The sequence below is a fragment of the Mytilus galloprovincialis genome, chromosome 2 (genome assembly GCF_965363235.1).
Source record: "Mytilus galloprovincialis chromosome 2, xbMytGall1.hap1.1, whole genome shotgun sequence".
NCBI classification, from domain to species: domain Eukaryota; kingdom Metazoa; phylum Mollusca; class Bivalvia; order Mytilida; family Mytilidae; genus Mytilus; species Mytilus galloprovincialis.
Window position 1 is genome coordinate 44,018,789 of NC_134839.1, and position 15,767 is coordinate 44,034,555.

General features: G+C 32.8%; 1 protein-coding gene across 3 annotated transcripts in view; it reads right to left on the bottom strand.

The window, feature by feature from the left end:
- The window catches only part of LOC143063644 (uncharacterized), a 227,862-nt gene that overhangs the window by 113,377 nt on the left and 98,718 nt on the right, over positions 1 to 15,767 (bottom strand). For all 3 annotated transcript variants that reach the window (XM_076235897.1, XM_076235896.1, XM_076235895.1), the window contains 2 exons: positions 12,795 to 13,049; positions 9,794 to 10,218 (listed from right to left, as the gene is read on the bottom strand). In XM_076235897.1, coding sequence (XP_076092012.1) covers positions 9,794 to 10,218; positions 12,795 to 13,049 — 680 coding nt within the window. The remainder of the gene's footprint in view (positions 1 to 9,793; positions 10,219 to 12,794; positions 13,050 to 15,767) is intronic.

Sequence of the window (15,767 nt, forward strand, 5' to 3'; positions counted from 1 at the left end):
AATTTGGTTGATCACACTACTGCTTTTTGTCCTATGCAAACCTCCATGACATATCAAGACTACCCAGATAAAGTATCAAGGCAGGTAGACACTACTGATAAGTTAGGTAGAAAGAAAATTTATCATTCTGGGCGGGAGGTGTGCAATAATTTTAATACCAGTAGGGGTTGTACCAGGAGTTTTTGTCATTTTTCACATATCTGTAGCAGATGTAAAGTCGCTGGTCATACCCTATTATCTTGTCAAAAAGTTTTCCCCTCTCAAGGTAGGACTGAAGTACAATCTAAGCCACATACAGTAAACTCTTCACAAAAGTTTGAGAAAATAACAACAAATAAGCAAGGTCAATGACTACATGATTTCCCATATCTGGCTACTACTCCAATTAATGTTATTATACTTGCAAAAGAATTAATTTCTCATCCTGACAAAAAATTTGTTAACTATTTATGCAATGGCTTAGAGAAAGGATTTGATACTATGGTATCTACAACAGATTTACCTACAAAAGAATGTAGGAATAGTTTATCTGCTAGGACACAACCAGATGTGGTTTCTGATTTGATAGAGAAAGAAGTTTTTAAAGGTTTCTTGTATGGGCCTTTTAAGGATATGTCATGGTGTGTTATTTGGCTTAAATTTGTGTTAGTGTTATTTTGGATTATAATTATGTTTTATTTTAAGAAAGAAAATTTTATGTTTGTATTTTGTAAGAATTGTAATTAATTTGTTTAATTGATTTTACCTATGATGTGGCATTAGTACTCGAAATGTCACAGTTTGCTCAAAGCACTTTATTTTGAAATATTAATTGTAATTAGGATATGTCACTAGGATTAGGCTTTGTTAATTAAAGTCTCTTTTTACTAATGAGAGTAATATTAACATCTTGTGTCATGTCGAGTTATTTTGTGTTTTAGTATAAATATCATTGTGAAATTTTGGAAAAGCAGTCACCTTTCGGAAACCTAACCTTTCACTACTAAAGTCTATTGTACTGGGTCTGTAGGACTGTCGATCAGTCTCCCAGTTGACTTTGTAGTGTTTAGACAAAAATGTATTTTTGACTCACCTTTTATTTTTGATAATTTTTAAGATAACAGTCAGTGTTTCGGAAGCGTAACCTCACACTACTCATGTCATTATACTGGACCTATAAGACTGTCTACCAGTCTACCAGTTGACTGTGTAGTGTGAGACAAAATTTATCTCTGACTCATAATTTAACTTTAGAAAATTATACTTTTGAGAAACTTTTATTTTGAGACTTTTACATTCTGAAATTGAGATTAAGTACATTTTATGATTTAGTAATTTTGGCATTTATTTTATATTTTACATTTTAAGGAGAACTAGTTTTACTTTGGATTTGTTATTTCGAATTGATACTTTGTACTTTAATTAGATTATTATTATTTGGCATTGTTTATTGATTGATTTGTTATCATTCATTTAAATCGTTATCGTTAATTAAATTATGAAAACCTTCCTTGCATTTAGCTATGCCTATCAGAACATTAAGTCTAGCGATAGACTGACCCCCTGTCCCTTGGTTCCAGCACAAACGAGTTAGCTCCCCCTTATCTAACAGTGCTCTCGAGTGGACCTTGGTGACAGATCCCCCTTTTCAAAATTATAGGGTAAGCCCAATTGGTATTGCAGAAGGGAAATATTCTGGTAAAAAGCGTTTAATATTGGACTTATCTTCACCACATAATGATGATAAACATCTAAGTATTAATGATCTTATTGACAAACAGGATTGCTCAATGTCTTATGTTAGAATAGATGACGCCATTGATGTTATTTTGAAATTTGGAAGAAATTCCTGGCTTTGCAAGTTCGACATATCCGACGCGTTTCAAAAATTGTCCAATTGTACCAAGTCAGTGGCCTCTTTTCTGCATAAAATGGGAAAAAATGTATTATTTTTATGTCCGTTTAACTTTTGGATGTCGTTCAAGCCCCAAAATTTTTGACCATTTATCCCAAGCTTTGTGTCATATTGCAGAAAACAATTACAAAGTTAATAGCATTTTGCATTTATTGGATGATTTCCTAACCATAGATCCACCAGATGCTGATGGTGAGAGGACTATGGCTATAATGATGATGATTTTCAAAAAACTGAACATTCCTATAGCAAAACATAAGACAATAGGTCCTGTAAAATGTTTAGAATATTTGGGTATTATTCTAGATTCTGAAAAAATGGAAGCTCGACTACCTCTTAATAAAGTTGATCGCATTTGTGAATTCATCAAAAAATTATGCAGGAAAAAATCTTGTACAAAAAGGGAATTGTTGCAGCTTTTGGGTCACTTAAACTTTGCTTCACGTGTCATTTTACCTGGTAGATCCTTTGTTTCATACCTCATAGGGCTGTCCACTACTGTCAATGATTTGCATCATTATGTTAAATTAGATAAGGAATGCCGTGTTGACCTAGAATTTTGGTTACTTTTTCTGAGAAGCTGGAATGGTGTGAACATGTTTTACAGTAGACAATTTTACTCAAGTTATGATATTGAACTTTTTACTGATGCCTCATCAACAAAAGGATTTGGTGGATATTTCAAGGGAGAATGGTTTTATTCATCATGGCCATCAAACATTGCTTATCCTGACAAAACATTTTCAATGGCTTTTCTTGAATTATACCCCATTGTAGTATCCGCAATACTGTGGGGCTCACAGTGGACAACAAAACGCATTCTTTTCTGGTTTGACAATGAAGCTACAGTGGCTATAGTAAAAAAGGGCCGTTCAAAGTGTTTACAAATAATGAAATTAATGAGGAAACTTACATGGTGTGCTTGTAAATACAACTTTCATTTTAGTGCCAAACATGTTCCAGGATATCAGAATGATATAAGTGATGCTCTATCTCGTTTACAGATAGACAGATTCCGCAAAGTAGCTCCCAGTGCAGCACAACATCCAATGAAGTGCCCAAGCAGCTCAGATGTAATGTGGTCCTAAATCAAGCAGTGAATGAACTTTGGAACAGTGCTATTGCTAATACTACAAGAACTGTTTATGATACTGGGTTCAGAAAATTTGAGACTTTTATGTTATTGAATGGTTTTCAATTTTCTAATTTACCTCCTATTTCTGAGGATATTTTAATTTATTTCATAGCCCACTGCTTTAAAATTCTGAGTTTACAATACTCTACCATTAAATTATATTCATGTGGAATTAGGTATAAATATGTACAGGGTAATCAAAATGATCCCTTACAATCTGCTCATAATACACCTTTAATCAGACTTGATTATGTTTTAAATTCTGTAAAAAGACTGCAAAAAACAAAAAATCACATAAGATTACCAATAACTTTCGAAATTTTGGAAAAAATTGTAAATTGTTTGAGAAAAGGTTTTTGTTCCAAGTTTACTGATTTAATGATAAGAACTGCATGCATTGTCGCATTTTATGGATTTTTGAGATGTGGCAAGTTTACAGTGTCAAAGGCCTCACAGTTTGATCCACATATTAATTTATGTATTGAAGATGTTGTATTTCACTCAGACTTAGTAGTTTTGAAATTAAAACAATCAAAAACAGATCCTTTTAGAAAAGGCATAAATATACAGCTACATAAATTAGGTCAGCTTATCTGCCCTTACACAATTTTGTTAGAATATATACAAATAAGGAAAGAATTATCTCCTACTAATCAAACTGATCCACTTTTCATAACCATTGATAAGAAACCTTTGGAGAGACAATATTTCATCACTTGTATCAAAAAAGTACTGGATATATGTGGTTTCAACTCAAGTCATTATAATGGTCATAGTTTTGGAATTGGGGCAGCTACAAGTGCTGGTAAGGCAAAAATAGAAGATCACTTGATAAAAACATTAGGGCGCTGGACTTCAGATAGTTACATCAGATACATTAGGGTAACGCCAGCATCTATTAAAACAGCTCAAAGTAGGTTAGGTAGAATTTAAGGGCATGCTCATTTTCAAATATTCCATACGCATGTTTTTTACAGAGATTCTAGATGATATTGTTTTTGTTTGACAATTGATTTTGATATTGTGTATTATTATGTGATAACATTTATTATTTTTATTATTTTTTTATTATTTTTTTTATTTCATGGCTTTATTGAAGGTACCCCCTCCCTAACCTCACAAATCCTTGGGGACACTCAGCTGTTACCATCTGTGTTATGGCCATTTATGAAATTTTATCACTGGTTGTTTCAAAAATTTCACTCATCCCCCAAGAATTTCTGGGGATAAACTGTCAAATTTCATACAAATTCATTCCAACACCAATTCAACATCAACACTACTAGGCTTCCTCATAGCCTCCTTACAGGCTTCCTCATTGTCTCATTATAGGCTTCCTCATAGCCTCATAGGCATGATAGCCTCTAGGAATGATAGCCTCATAGGCTTCCTGATAGCCTCATGCATTTATTTTGAACCATCGTTCCAATTGGATTGGTGTGATGTCAAGCCAGGGGTCTATACTTTGCTACTTTTCAGTACGCACATAGCTAGGCTCTTGGTTTAGGCATGGAGCAAAAAATTAAATTTTTTAGCTGAGTAGTTTCCCCAAGGGCCAAATTATAATTGTGATGTATATATATAAAATAAAAGTTGCAATTAAATTATGATTTATGTTTAACTCAAACATGGATACCAATGGCATTGCTACACAGTATTTCCCAGGAGTTTATTTACAAGATAGGTGATAGCAGGAAAAATTAGGTTGATAATAATGTGAGCACTAAATCCTTAATTTTACATATCATGAGTTCAAACAGTGTGTTCTGAAAGAAATCAGGGGTAATTAAATTATTTAAATTACTATGAAATTAATATGAACTCATTATGTGTGACTTTGAGGATTTTGTTCACTGACACATTTATTAGCAAAATTAAAATATAGGGCCGAAAGTTAGATCAGGATGGTTTAATTGTCAGGTCAAAGAATTTGCAAGAAGATATGAGGTTGGATGTTTGCTCAGGTGTTAACACACATTTCCCTATTACATAACAGATTACCACAGAAAAGATACAGTATAAACAAAAGACAATTAAAATAAGATTAGAACAGCATCACATCAAACAGAAATAAATTTACCCTAAAAAATATTTACAAAGAATCAGAACACAATGCAAACATGGAACAAATGACAATTAAACATATTCAGGATCATTTCTGAGAATTTTGTATAAATGAAAATTTCTTGCTATTGCAAAATACTTAATATAATAATTTTGGATCCTTATTTGGACCAACTTGAAAACTGGGCCCATAATCAAATCTAAGTACATGTTTAGATTCAGCATATCAAAGAAGCCCAAGAATTCAATTTTTGTTAAAATCAAACTTAGTTTAATTTTGGACCCTTTAGACTTTAATGTAGACCAATTTGAAAACGGGACCAAAAATTAAGAATCTACATTCACAGTAAGATTTGGCATATCAAAGAACCCCAATTATTCAATTTTTTATGAAATCAAAACAAAGTTTAGTTTTGGACCCCGATTTGGACCAACTTGAAAACTGGGCCAATAATCAAAAATCTAAGAACATTTTTAGATTCAGCATATCAAAGAACCCCAAGGTTTCAATTTTTGTTAAAATCAAACTAAGTTTAATTTTGGACCATTTGGACCTTAATGTAGACCAATTTGAAAACGGGACCAAAAATTAAGAATCTACATACACATACCTGTCAACCTGTGACAATGAAAATGCAGGTCATGACTTGCATTGAAGAATCAAATCTCAGGTCATAACGCGTACAAACTTTTTCGAGTTGAATTTTAATATTTCTGGTACATTTTCTTATAATGTATATCAAAGATACCAAAAAATCAATGCATGTTAACTTGGTTAAGTCATTTTAAATCTTATTTATTATTATTTCATTGCACTTTTTAAGATTTTTATAAATTTGTGTAACAGTCTTATGTTCTTTACTTTTTGTGATCATTAAATATTAGAATTTAGTTTTCAAACGTAATTTTAAAATGTTTGAGATTACTGGCAATGTATCCTTAAAACATTCCATCATCAAATTGAGAAGGAAATTAGACTATGATAAAATATAGTAATACAGTTAAAGAAAGTATGAATGTAAAAAATAATTTTCAACTTTTTAAAAAAAAATTGTATAAAGGTATAAAAATAATGAAAAGTTATTTTTCAATATGTATTTGAATTTTATATTTTTATGATTTAATCTTTTTCACCCATAAAACGTAAATATAAGGAATAATTTTGAATGGTGACAAATAAGGGGAAGTAACTCTTAGTTGAACTATGTTTGTAAAACAACAGGGCAATTTATTTACGACCTAAAGCTAAGGCAATTGGTGTTAATTAATAGTGTGTTTGACACCAAAGCTGTCAAGTGAAGCCATGCAATTAATGGGCCACTTAATTTGACAGTTTACATAGCTAGATGCTAATTACGAATTTGCCGGTATTTCAAAGGAATATTACTTGTGAAATCAATCTCAAGGCTAAGAAATACGGGTGAAATCGGGTCATTTTCGGAATGCCCGGGTTATTTCAATGACCCGGCGGGTGTCCCGGGTGATCCCTCAGAATTGTGAAAATCTCGGGTCACACCCGCAGAATACGGGTCAGTTGACAGGTATGCATACACAGTTAGATTCGGCATATCAAAAAACCCCAATTATTCAATTTTTGATGAAATCGAACAAAGTTTAATTTTGGACCCTTTGGGCCCCTTATTCCTAAACTGTTGGGACCAAAACTCCCCAACTCAAACCCAACCTTCCTTTAGTGGTCATAAACCTTGTGTTTAAATTTCATAGATTTCTATTTACTTATACTAAAGTTATGGTGCCAAAACCAAGAATAATGCTTACTTGGGTCCCTTTTTGGCCCCTAATTCCTAAACTGTTCAGACCTCAACTCCCAAAATCAATCCCCAACCTTCCTTTTGTGGTCATAAACCTTGTGTATAAATTTCATTGATTTCTATTTACTTATACTAAAGTTATTGTGTGAAAACCAGGAAAAATGTTTATTTGGGCCCCTTGTTGGCCCCTAATTCCTAAACTGTTGGGATCTCTAAATTAATCCAAACCTTCCTTTTGTGTTAATAAACCTTGTGTTTAAATTTCATTGATTTCTATTTACTTATACTAAAGTTATAGTGCGAAAACCAAGAATAATGCTTACTTGGGTCCCTTTTTGGCCCCCAATTCCTAAACTGTTCAGACCTCAACTCCCAAAATCAATCCCAACCTTCCTTTTGTGGTCATAAACCTTGTGTATAAATTTCATTGATTTCTATTTACTTATACTAAAGTTATAGTGCGAAAACCAAGAATAACGCTTATTTGGGCCCTTTTTGGCCCCTAATTCCTAAACTGTTGGGACCAAAACTTCCAAAATCAATCCCAACCTTCCTTTTGTGGTCATAAACCTTGTGTTTAAATTTCATAGATTTCTATTTACTTAAACTAAAGTTATAGTGCAAAAACTAAAAGTCTTCGGACTACGACGACGACAACGCAGATGACGACGCCAACGTGATACCAATATACAAATATATTTTCAATTTTTGCGGTCGTATAAAAAGTTCTATTAACTAGAGGCTCTTAAGAGCCTGTGTCGCTCAACTTGGTCTATGTGCTTATTAAACAAAGGACACAGATGGATTCATGACAAAATTGTGTTTTGGTGATGGTGATGTGTTTTAGATCTTACTTTACTGAACATTCTTGCTACTTACAATTTTTTCTATCCATATTAAACTTGGCCCTTTCGTTACAGAGGGAAATATTTTGTAAAAATGAAAATTATTAAAGGGCAATAACTCCTTAAGGGGTCAACTGACCATTTTGGTCATTCTAACTTATTTGTAGATCTTACTTTGCTAAACATTACTGCTGTTTACAGTTTATCTATATCTATAATAGTATTCAAGATAATAACCAACAAGAATGTGTCCCAAGTACACAGATGCCCACTATGCACTGTTATATCTTTCTGTAGTTAAGTTTACATTAAAACCAGATGATGACTGGCCATGTTTAGTTAAATGTGGCCCAATTGTTACAGAGGAGAAGATTATAGTAAAAGATAACAAAAATTAATGATAAATTGGTAAAAAATGACTATAAAGGGCAATATGACAATTTTGGTCATGATGACTTATTTGTAGATCTTACTTTGCTGAACATTATTGCTGTTTACAGTTTATCACTATCTATAAAAATATTCAGGATAATAACCAAAAACGGCAAAATTTCCTTAAAATTACCAATTAAGGGACAGCAACCCAACAACAGGTTGTTCGATTCAACAGAAAATTTCAGGGTAGATAGATCTTGACTTGATAAACAAATTCACCTCTTTTCAGATTTGCTCTAAATGCTTTGGTTTCAGAGATATAAGCCAAAATCTACATTTTACCATGTTCTATTTTTAGCCATAGCAGCCATCTTTGTTGGTTGGCCGGGTCATCGAACACATTTTTTCAACTAGATACTCCAATGATGATTGTGGCCAAGTTTGGTCAAAGTTGGCCCAGTAGTTTCAGAGGAGAAGATTTTTGTAAAAGTTTACGGATGAGAAAAACTCACTTGGCCCTGTGGGCCAGGTGAGCTAAAAAGGCATTTCACTCAATAATTTATTCATTTTGTTATTATAAAATTACTCAAGGATAATTTACTATAAAATATAATGTCAAGGTTGATATAACTTCAAGGTGCAGTATAAAACATAGAAATGAAAGGGACATTCAAACTCAAGTAGAACCAAACTGATAAACAACACTAAAGAAAACTGAGAAACACAAACCTTGTTTGAATTGTTTTACATTTTTAATTTCAGTGCCTTTTAAAGCTGACAATGTTGTATGGTCTTTGCTCATTGCTGAAGGTGGTGACCAATAGTTGTTAATTTCTGTGTTATTTGGTCTCTTGTGGAGAGTTGTCTCATGGCAACCATACTACATCTCTTTTTTCTAAATATATCCTTCATGATCTGTACGTAAAACAGATATACCATAAAGGTCAATCAACTTGTGGTCAGGTAGTGTCAACCAAATCTTTGAGTGGATGATTCAACTTAACCACTTGGAACTCTTGGTTTTAAATAGCTTCCTTGTCAGCAACAACCCTCTATCAAGGAAATCAGGATAGGGAATGATGCTCATGAATATCTCTTTTGTTGTAAATCTTTATTCTTAATCGACCTTAATTGTCAATTTCAAGATGTAAGTCAAGAAATGGGGAGGCAGACTTAACTGTATCTGTTGCATTCTTTATTTTGAGTTTGATAAGATAGATGTGTTCAAGATAACACCTAAATTTTCAATTATCTAGGTTAAGTCAGCATCATAGCAATAAATGAAAAAGTCAGCAAGAAGAGAGACACAGCTGGTTCCCATTAGATTGCAGAGTTTGGTGAGGATCATGTCTTCCAAATGTAACAGATATGTTGTCATCAAGAAATCAAGCATCTTGGTAATGTTAGTTTCAGGGAATTTTAAGTTTGAATCAGAGTCAGTTTTACAAAGTACAATGTATCCCTCCCTTACACAGATACTCATATCTACCTTGGCCATTCTTTTTTATGAAACACTGCAGGACCAATTCTTAAAATTTGTATTTTAGTTTGAAATGGAGAAAACTTAATTGTGTAAAGAAAAGAAAGGTCAAATGCTTTAAAACTGTTACAAGATGAAAGATATTTGGATAATGTTTGTACTTTAACTGATCTTCGAATTTTTTAGTAATTATATAATTTTTATATAGTAAACAATATGTCTCCTTACCAGTTGGGCACTCATCACAGAAAACTCTTATTTCATAATCATTACACTGGTGGTCATCCTGGGCATCGTTTTTACACAGCAGTCCTCCAACAGTACTTAAATCACACTGGACACCTGTCTCTCCAATCTTATCATGTGACATTTTAGTAGCCATATCTCGACATTCTATAGCGCCCATGTTTTTCTTGTCACAGGAATGTACCAGCTGGTTCAAGTTGTAGATAGTTTCATATTCTCCTACTTTATCAGGTGTACCAGTGTTTACCCATGGTGTCCAGTACATACAGGACAGAGGATTGGGTGTCTCTGTACTCATTGTATCAGGTCCTTGTGTTGTTCTTATATTTGGCTTAGGTGAAGGTGATTGACACCCAAGAAGGTTAAATCTTAAGCCTATTAAATTATGCCATTCTAATGGATATACTCTACAAACAGAAAACATTGAAAAGGTTAACAAAAGTTTATGATCTGACTGTCTTCCCATGAACAAGAACTAGTAATGCTCATCTGTGTATATATGTATTCTCCCTGTTTCTGTTGTCTTTTAACCATTATTCTGAATGATTTATCTATGACAATTTAGGAGTATGTAATAAATACAAAGTGTGGAATTGAGAATATCAGTCTCTGTAATATATATAGGTCTGACTGCTCCAGAGTGGTGACCTTTTAAATGAGATTTCAAAAAAAGTTTAGATTTCCAAATCTCACTTAGGGCTGCAATCAAGGTGTTTAATGTTTTAGTGTTTTCAGTCGGTAAAGTTTATATTGTTCATGCGAGCAAATAAAAAATAAAAAGTGACAGATTCTGGCACTGAAGTTTGTAGAAAGTATCTGAAATATTTTATTTTTTTATTTTTTCTCTCTGAAATAGTTAATATTCATGGAGAAATAAGTTGTTGATACAGATTTCAATGGAAACTGAAAGTAGTGAAACGTTTGAAATTCACCTCATATTGCATTTTATTGGGTGATCTTTGTTGCAAACAGGTTCCAAATCTCATTTTACCCTCCATACTAAACAAATATATTTTGCTTTATGAATATATATGAATTGTTAAAACTAGAAGCTCTAAAGAGTCTGTACCTGGATTTACTGATGTTTTGGAAACCATGTAAAATAAGGTTAAAATCATAATAAATAGTATTAGATACGGTACCCCAAAAATGATTAAGATCAATTTTGGTTTAATTTGGCCCAGTAGTTTAATTAAAAGTAGGTAGTGATCTGGTCATCCCCGTGTTAGTCTTACAATAATTACTGAAGATCCCTCATCAATATTTAAGTTAGTGGTCGAGTTGTGACCATTTGGAATTGTTTTATAACAATATTCCCATACACTTCTATATAGTAAACCCCTATGTTATATTTTTAGCCATGATAGCCATGTTGGTTGGATGGCATGTTATTAATTTTTCAATTAGGATAAATTAATATAAATTGTGGCTAACTTTAATCTATTTGGCCCAGTAGTTTAAGTGAAGAACACAAATATTTACAACTAGAGGCTCTAAAGAGCCTGTGTTGCTCACCTTGGTCTATGTGCATATTAAACAAAGGACACAGATGGATTCATGACACAATGTGTTTTGGTGATGGTGATGTGTTTGTAGATCTTACTTTTACTGAACATGCTTGCTACTTACAATTTTCTCTATCCATATAGACTTGGCCCTTTAGATACAGAGGAAAATATTTTGTAAAAATTTGAAAATTGTTAAAAATTGACTATAAAGGGCAATAACTCCTTAAGGGGTCAACTGACCATTGTGGTCATGTTGACTTATTATTAGATCTTACTTTGCTGAACATTATTGATGTTTACAGTTTGTCTCTATATATAATAGAATTCAAGATAATAACCAAAAACCGAAAATTTCTTTAAAAATTACCAATTAGGGGGCAGCAACCCAACAAACAGTTGTCCAATTCATCTGAAAATTTCATAGCAGATAGATCTTGACTTGATAAACAAATTAACCAATGTCAGATTTGCTCTAAATGCTTTGGTTTCAGAGTTATAAGCCAAAATCTACATTTTACCCCTATGTTCTATTTTTAGCCATGGTGGCCATCTTGATTGGTTGGCTGGGTCACCGCACACATATTATAATTAGATACCCTTATAATGATTGTGGCTAAGTTTGGTTAAATTTGACCCAGTAGTTTCGGAGGAGAAGATTTTTGTATCAGGTAACAAAAATTTCTGAAAAAATTGGTAAAAAATGACTATAAAGGGCAATAATTCCTTCAGGGGTCAACTGGCCATTTTGGTCATGTTGACTTATTTGTAGATCTTACTTTGCTGAACATTATTGCTGTTTACAGTTTATCCTTATCTATAATAATATTCAAGATAATAACCAAAAACGGCAAAAATTTCAGGGCAGATAGATCTTGACCTGATAAACAATTTTACTACAGGTAAGATTTGCTCTAAATGCTTTGGTTTCAGAGTTATAAGCCAAAATCTACATTTTACCCCTATGTTCCATTTTTTGCCATGGCGGCCATCTTGGTTGGTTGGCCGGGTCACCAAACACAATTTTTAAACAAGATACCCCAATGATGATTGTGGCCAAGTTTGGTTAAATTTGGCCGAGTAGTTTCAGAGGAGAAGATTTTTGTAAAAGTTAATGACGACCCCAGACGAGGTCGCTGGATGCCAAGTGATGAGAAAAGCTCAATTGGCCCTTTGGGCCAGGTGAGCTAAAAGGTACCTTAAAAAAATTGCATGCTTCTTTTGAAGGCTGATTGTGACCTTAAATGAACGGTGACACCATTTTTTTATTTTATTTTTCTATTAAGTATATAACATGTATAATAAAATTCATTTATAGAAAAAAATAGCAAACCCTATATTTAAATTTTTTTTTTTTACACCTGTTAAACGTTTTGTTAGGTACCAATAAGCATGTTATGACTTAAAACACCATGTTTTACAGTATATTAGGAACTTGTGTCAAGGTTGCAGAAGCTGGTACTTAAAATACAACTTACCTAACAAATCTTGCAACAACTTTTGGAAACAAATGCTGGATTGGTGTAAACTGATCCTTGTTTCCAGTGAAAACCATTGGAGCTTTATCTACAGGTGATTTAGGCACAGGAATAAAGTTTTCTCCATCTGTACTGTAATACACTGCATACTTTGTAACCCAGTTAGGTTTTTCAGACTGACCTTGAGTAATTATACCTGTTATTTCATAAGGAGCCAACAGGTCGACTTGAATCCATTGTTTCTTGTTGCTCTCACTAAAAAAAAATTGTTGGTATCTTTTTTAATATTTTGGACAAGAATATCATACATTAAAAAAAAAAATATCATACATTACTTAAACCATTACTGAGATCCAAATAAGATGTGTATTTGTGTACTTTAAAAAAAAAACCTATTCAATTATCCTTCTTAGCTTTAAAAAAAAAACAATTCATTCAAAGGATAACCCAATTATTTATTGAAACTATGCATTCCCAATCCTATTAGCAGCTGTCAAGTGCATTATTTACCCTAAATAAAGAATAACTTTTGTGTAATTTTTGAATCTGTTTTTTTAAATTTAAAGAAATATTATTTTGTTTTTAAAATAAAGGACCAATCAAAAATCACTGGTAACTACTCAAGTATTCCCACTCTCTTACATTAACTCCATAGTAAGCGAGGTGAAGTCAGGTCGAGAAGTTACAAATGGTGGCAGCACGGGGTACTCAATGTCTGAATCTATAAATTGTTAAATTTGTTCCTTGCTAAATAATTTTGTATCCTGATAAACAATCAGCACCAGTTCATTTAACACGGAATAGAAGAGGTAGATAAAACACCTTTTATGCAAAAGACTCAAGTTTATTAAAATATCTCAAATCTGACATATATTCCGAATAATAGAGAAATGTCACAGATGTTATTGATTCACTCGTGGAGAAAGAGACAATTCTGTGTGCAATGACACTGGATATTGAAGAGGGGCCCTCATTAAACAACCATCCATCATCATAATCAGAATCATATATTTATAGTGACTCAGTTTTGCTTCTTACATAGAAAATATTTTGGTTTATGATACTAAATTTGGGTAAAATAAAACTGTCCATGAATCGATGCTAAAAAAATTTAACACATTTACAGAACTAAAATAGTAATGCACATGACAATGAATCAATTTTTACCCAAACAGAGTAAATGTCTCAATTTTAAAACCATGATAAACAAGAATGTGTCCAAAGTACACGGATGCCCCACTCGCACTATCATTTTCCATGTTCAATTGACAGTGAAAATGGGTAAAAAATATAATTAGGCATTAAAATTAAAAAGATCATATCATAGGGAACATTTGTACTAAGTTTAAAGTTGATTGGACTTCAACTTCATCAAAAACTACCTTGACCAAAAACTTTAACCTGCAACTCGCACTTTCATTTTCTATGTTCAATGGACCGTGAATTAGGGGTCAAAAGTTTAATTTGTTTTATATTAGAAAGATCATATCATAAGGAACATATGTACTAAGTTTCAAGTTGATTGGACTTCAGCTTCATCAAAAACTACCTTGACCAAAAACTTTAACCTGAGGCGGGACAGACGGACGAACGAACAGACGGACAGACAGACGGACGAACGGACGGACGAACGGACGCACAGACCAGAAAACATAATGCCCCTCTACTATCGTAGGTGGGGCATAAAAAAAACCCAATACATTCAGGAATAATGAAGTGAAAAACCCAATTCAATATGTGCCTGAGGGGTGAACTTTAACTGATGATACAAAGTAAAAAACTATTCCACTCAATACATAACAAGAGGCTGTCACAATGACAGCAAACCGGATTTATTAACATTTATTTGTGTCCTGGCAATATCACAAGAACCATTACTGATGAATGGTGAAAGTGAAAATCGTCAATATCAAATTTGACCTCCATTTTGTCATCAGTATCAACATATTAAAATTTGAAAAGCTTAGATTGAATGGTTCATGAGTAAATGCAATGAAGTGAATGGAAACGCCATTTTAGGATCTTTCAAGAACCATAACTCCTGAACGGTAAAAGTCAAAATCGTCATTATTGAACTTGACCTCTATTTTGTCATCAGTAACAACATATAAAAATTTCAAAAGCTTTGGTTGAATGGTTCATGAGAAAATGCACGGACACGACTGGAAACACCATTTTTCAATCTTTCAAGAACCATAACTCCTGAACGGTAAAAGTCAAAATCGTCATTATTGAACATGACCTCCATTTTGTCATCAGTAACAACATATTAAAATTTGGGAAACTTTGGTAGAAAAGTTCATGTGTAAATACACGGACACGACTGGAAACTCCATTTTTCAATCTTTCAAGAACCATAACTCCTGAACGGTAAAAGTTAATTATTGAACTTAACCTTCATTTAGTTGTCAGTAACAACATATCAAAATTTTATAAGCTTTGGTTGAACGGTTCATGAGTTAATGCATGGACAACATTTGATTGCTGCCCGCCGCCCGGCCACTCGCCGTACATCCCCAAATCAATAACCGACATTTTTGTCACAAAAATCCGGTTAAAAATGAGGAGTAAAAACCCTAATTAGCAAATTCTTATCAGGAGCTCTGCCATTAGGACATTTTTATCTAATACATACATAAATTTGAATACAAAATAAATCTGCATGGAAATCTCTTTTTAAAACAACTATTACAACAATAAATAATAAAAATGTTACTGCACTGTACATAAATAATTTTTAAGTGAATTCTTGTGACAAAGACAAATTTATGTTTGATTGATGAAATCATTGTTGAATCATACTCAGAGAGTCACTGAAAGATACCAACAACTATTTCCTTATAATTTTTAGGAAATAAGAATAAATTATTTGATGCACACTGAAGAAATATTTCTCACATAAGATAAATTGAGCTACATGAGAACAATAAAAATAAACCAAGAGGCTCCGCAGGGCACAGCTTTATACGACCG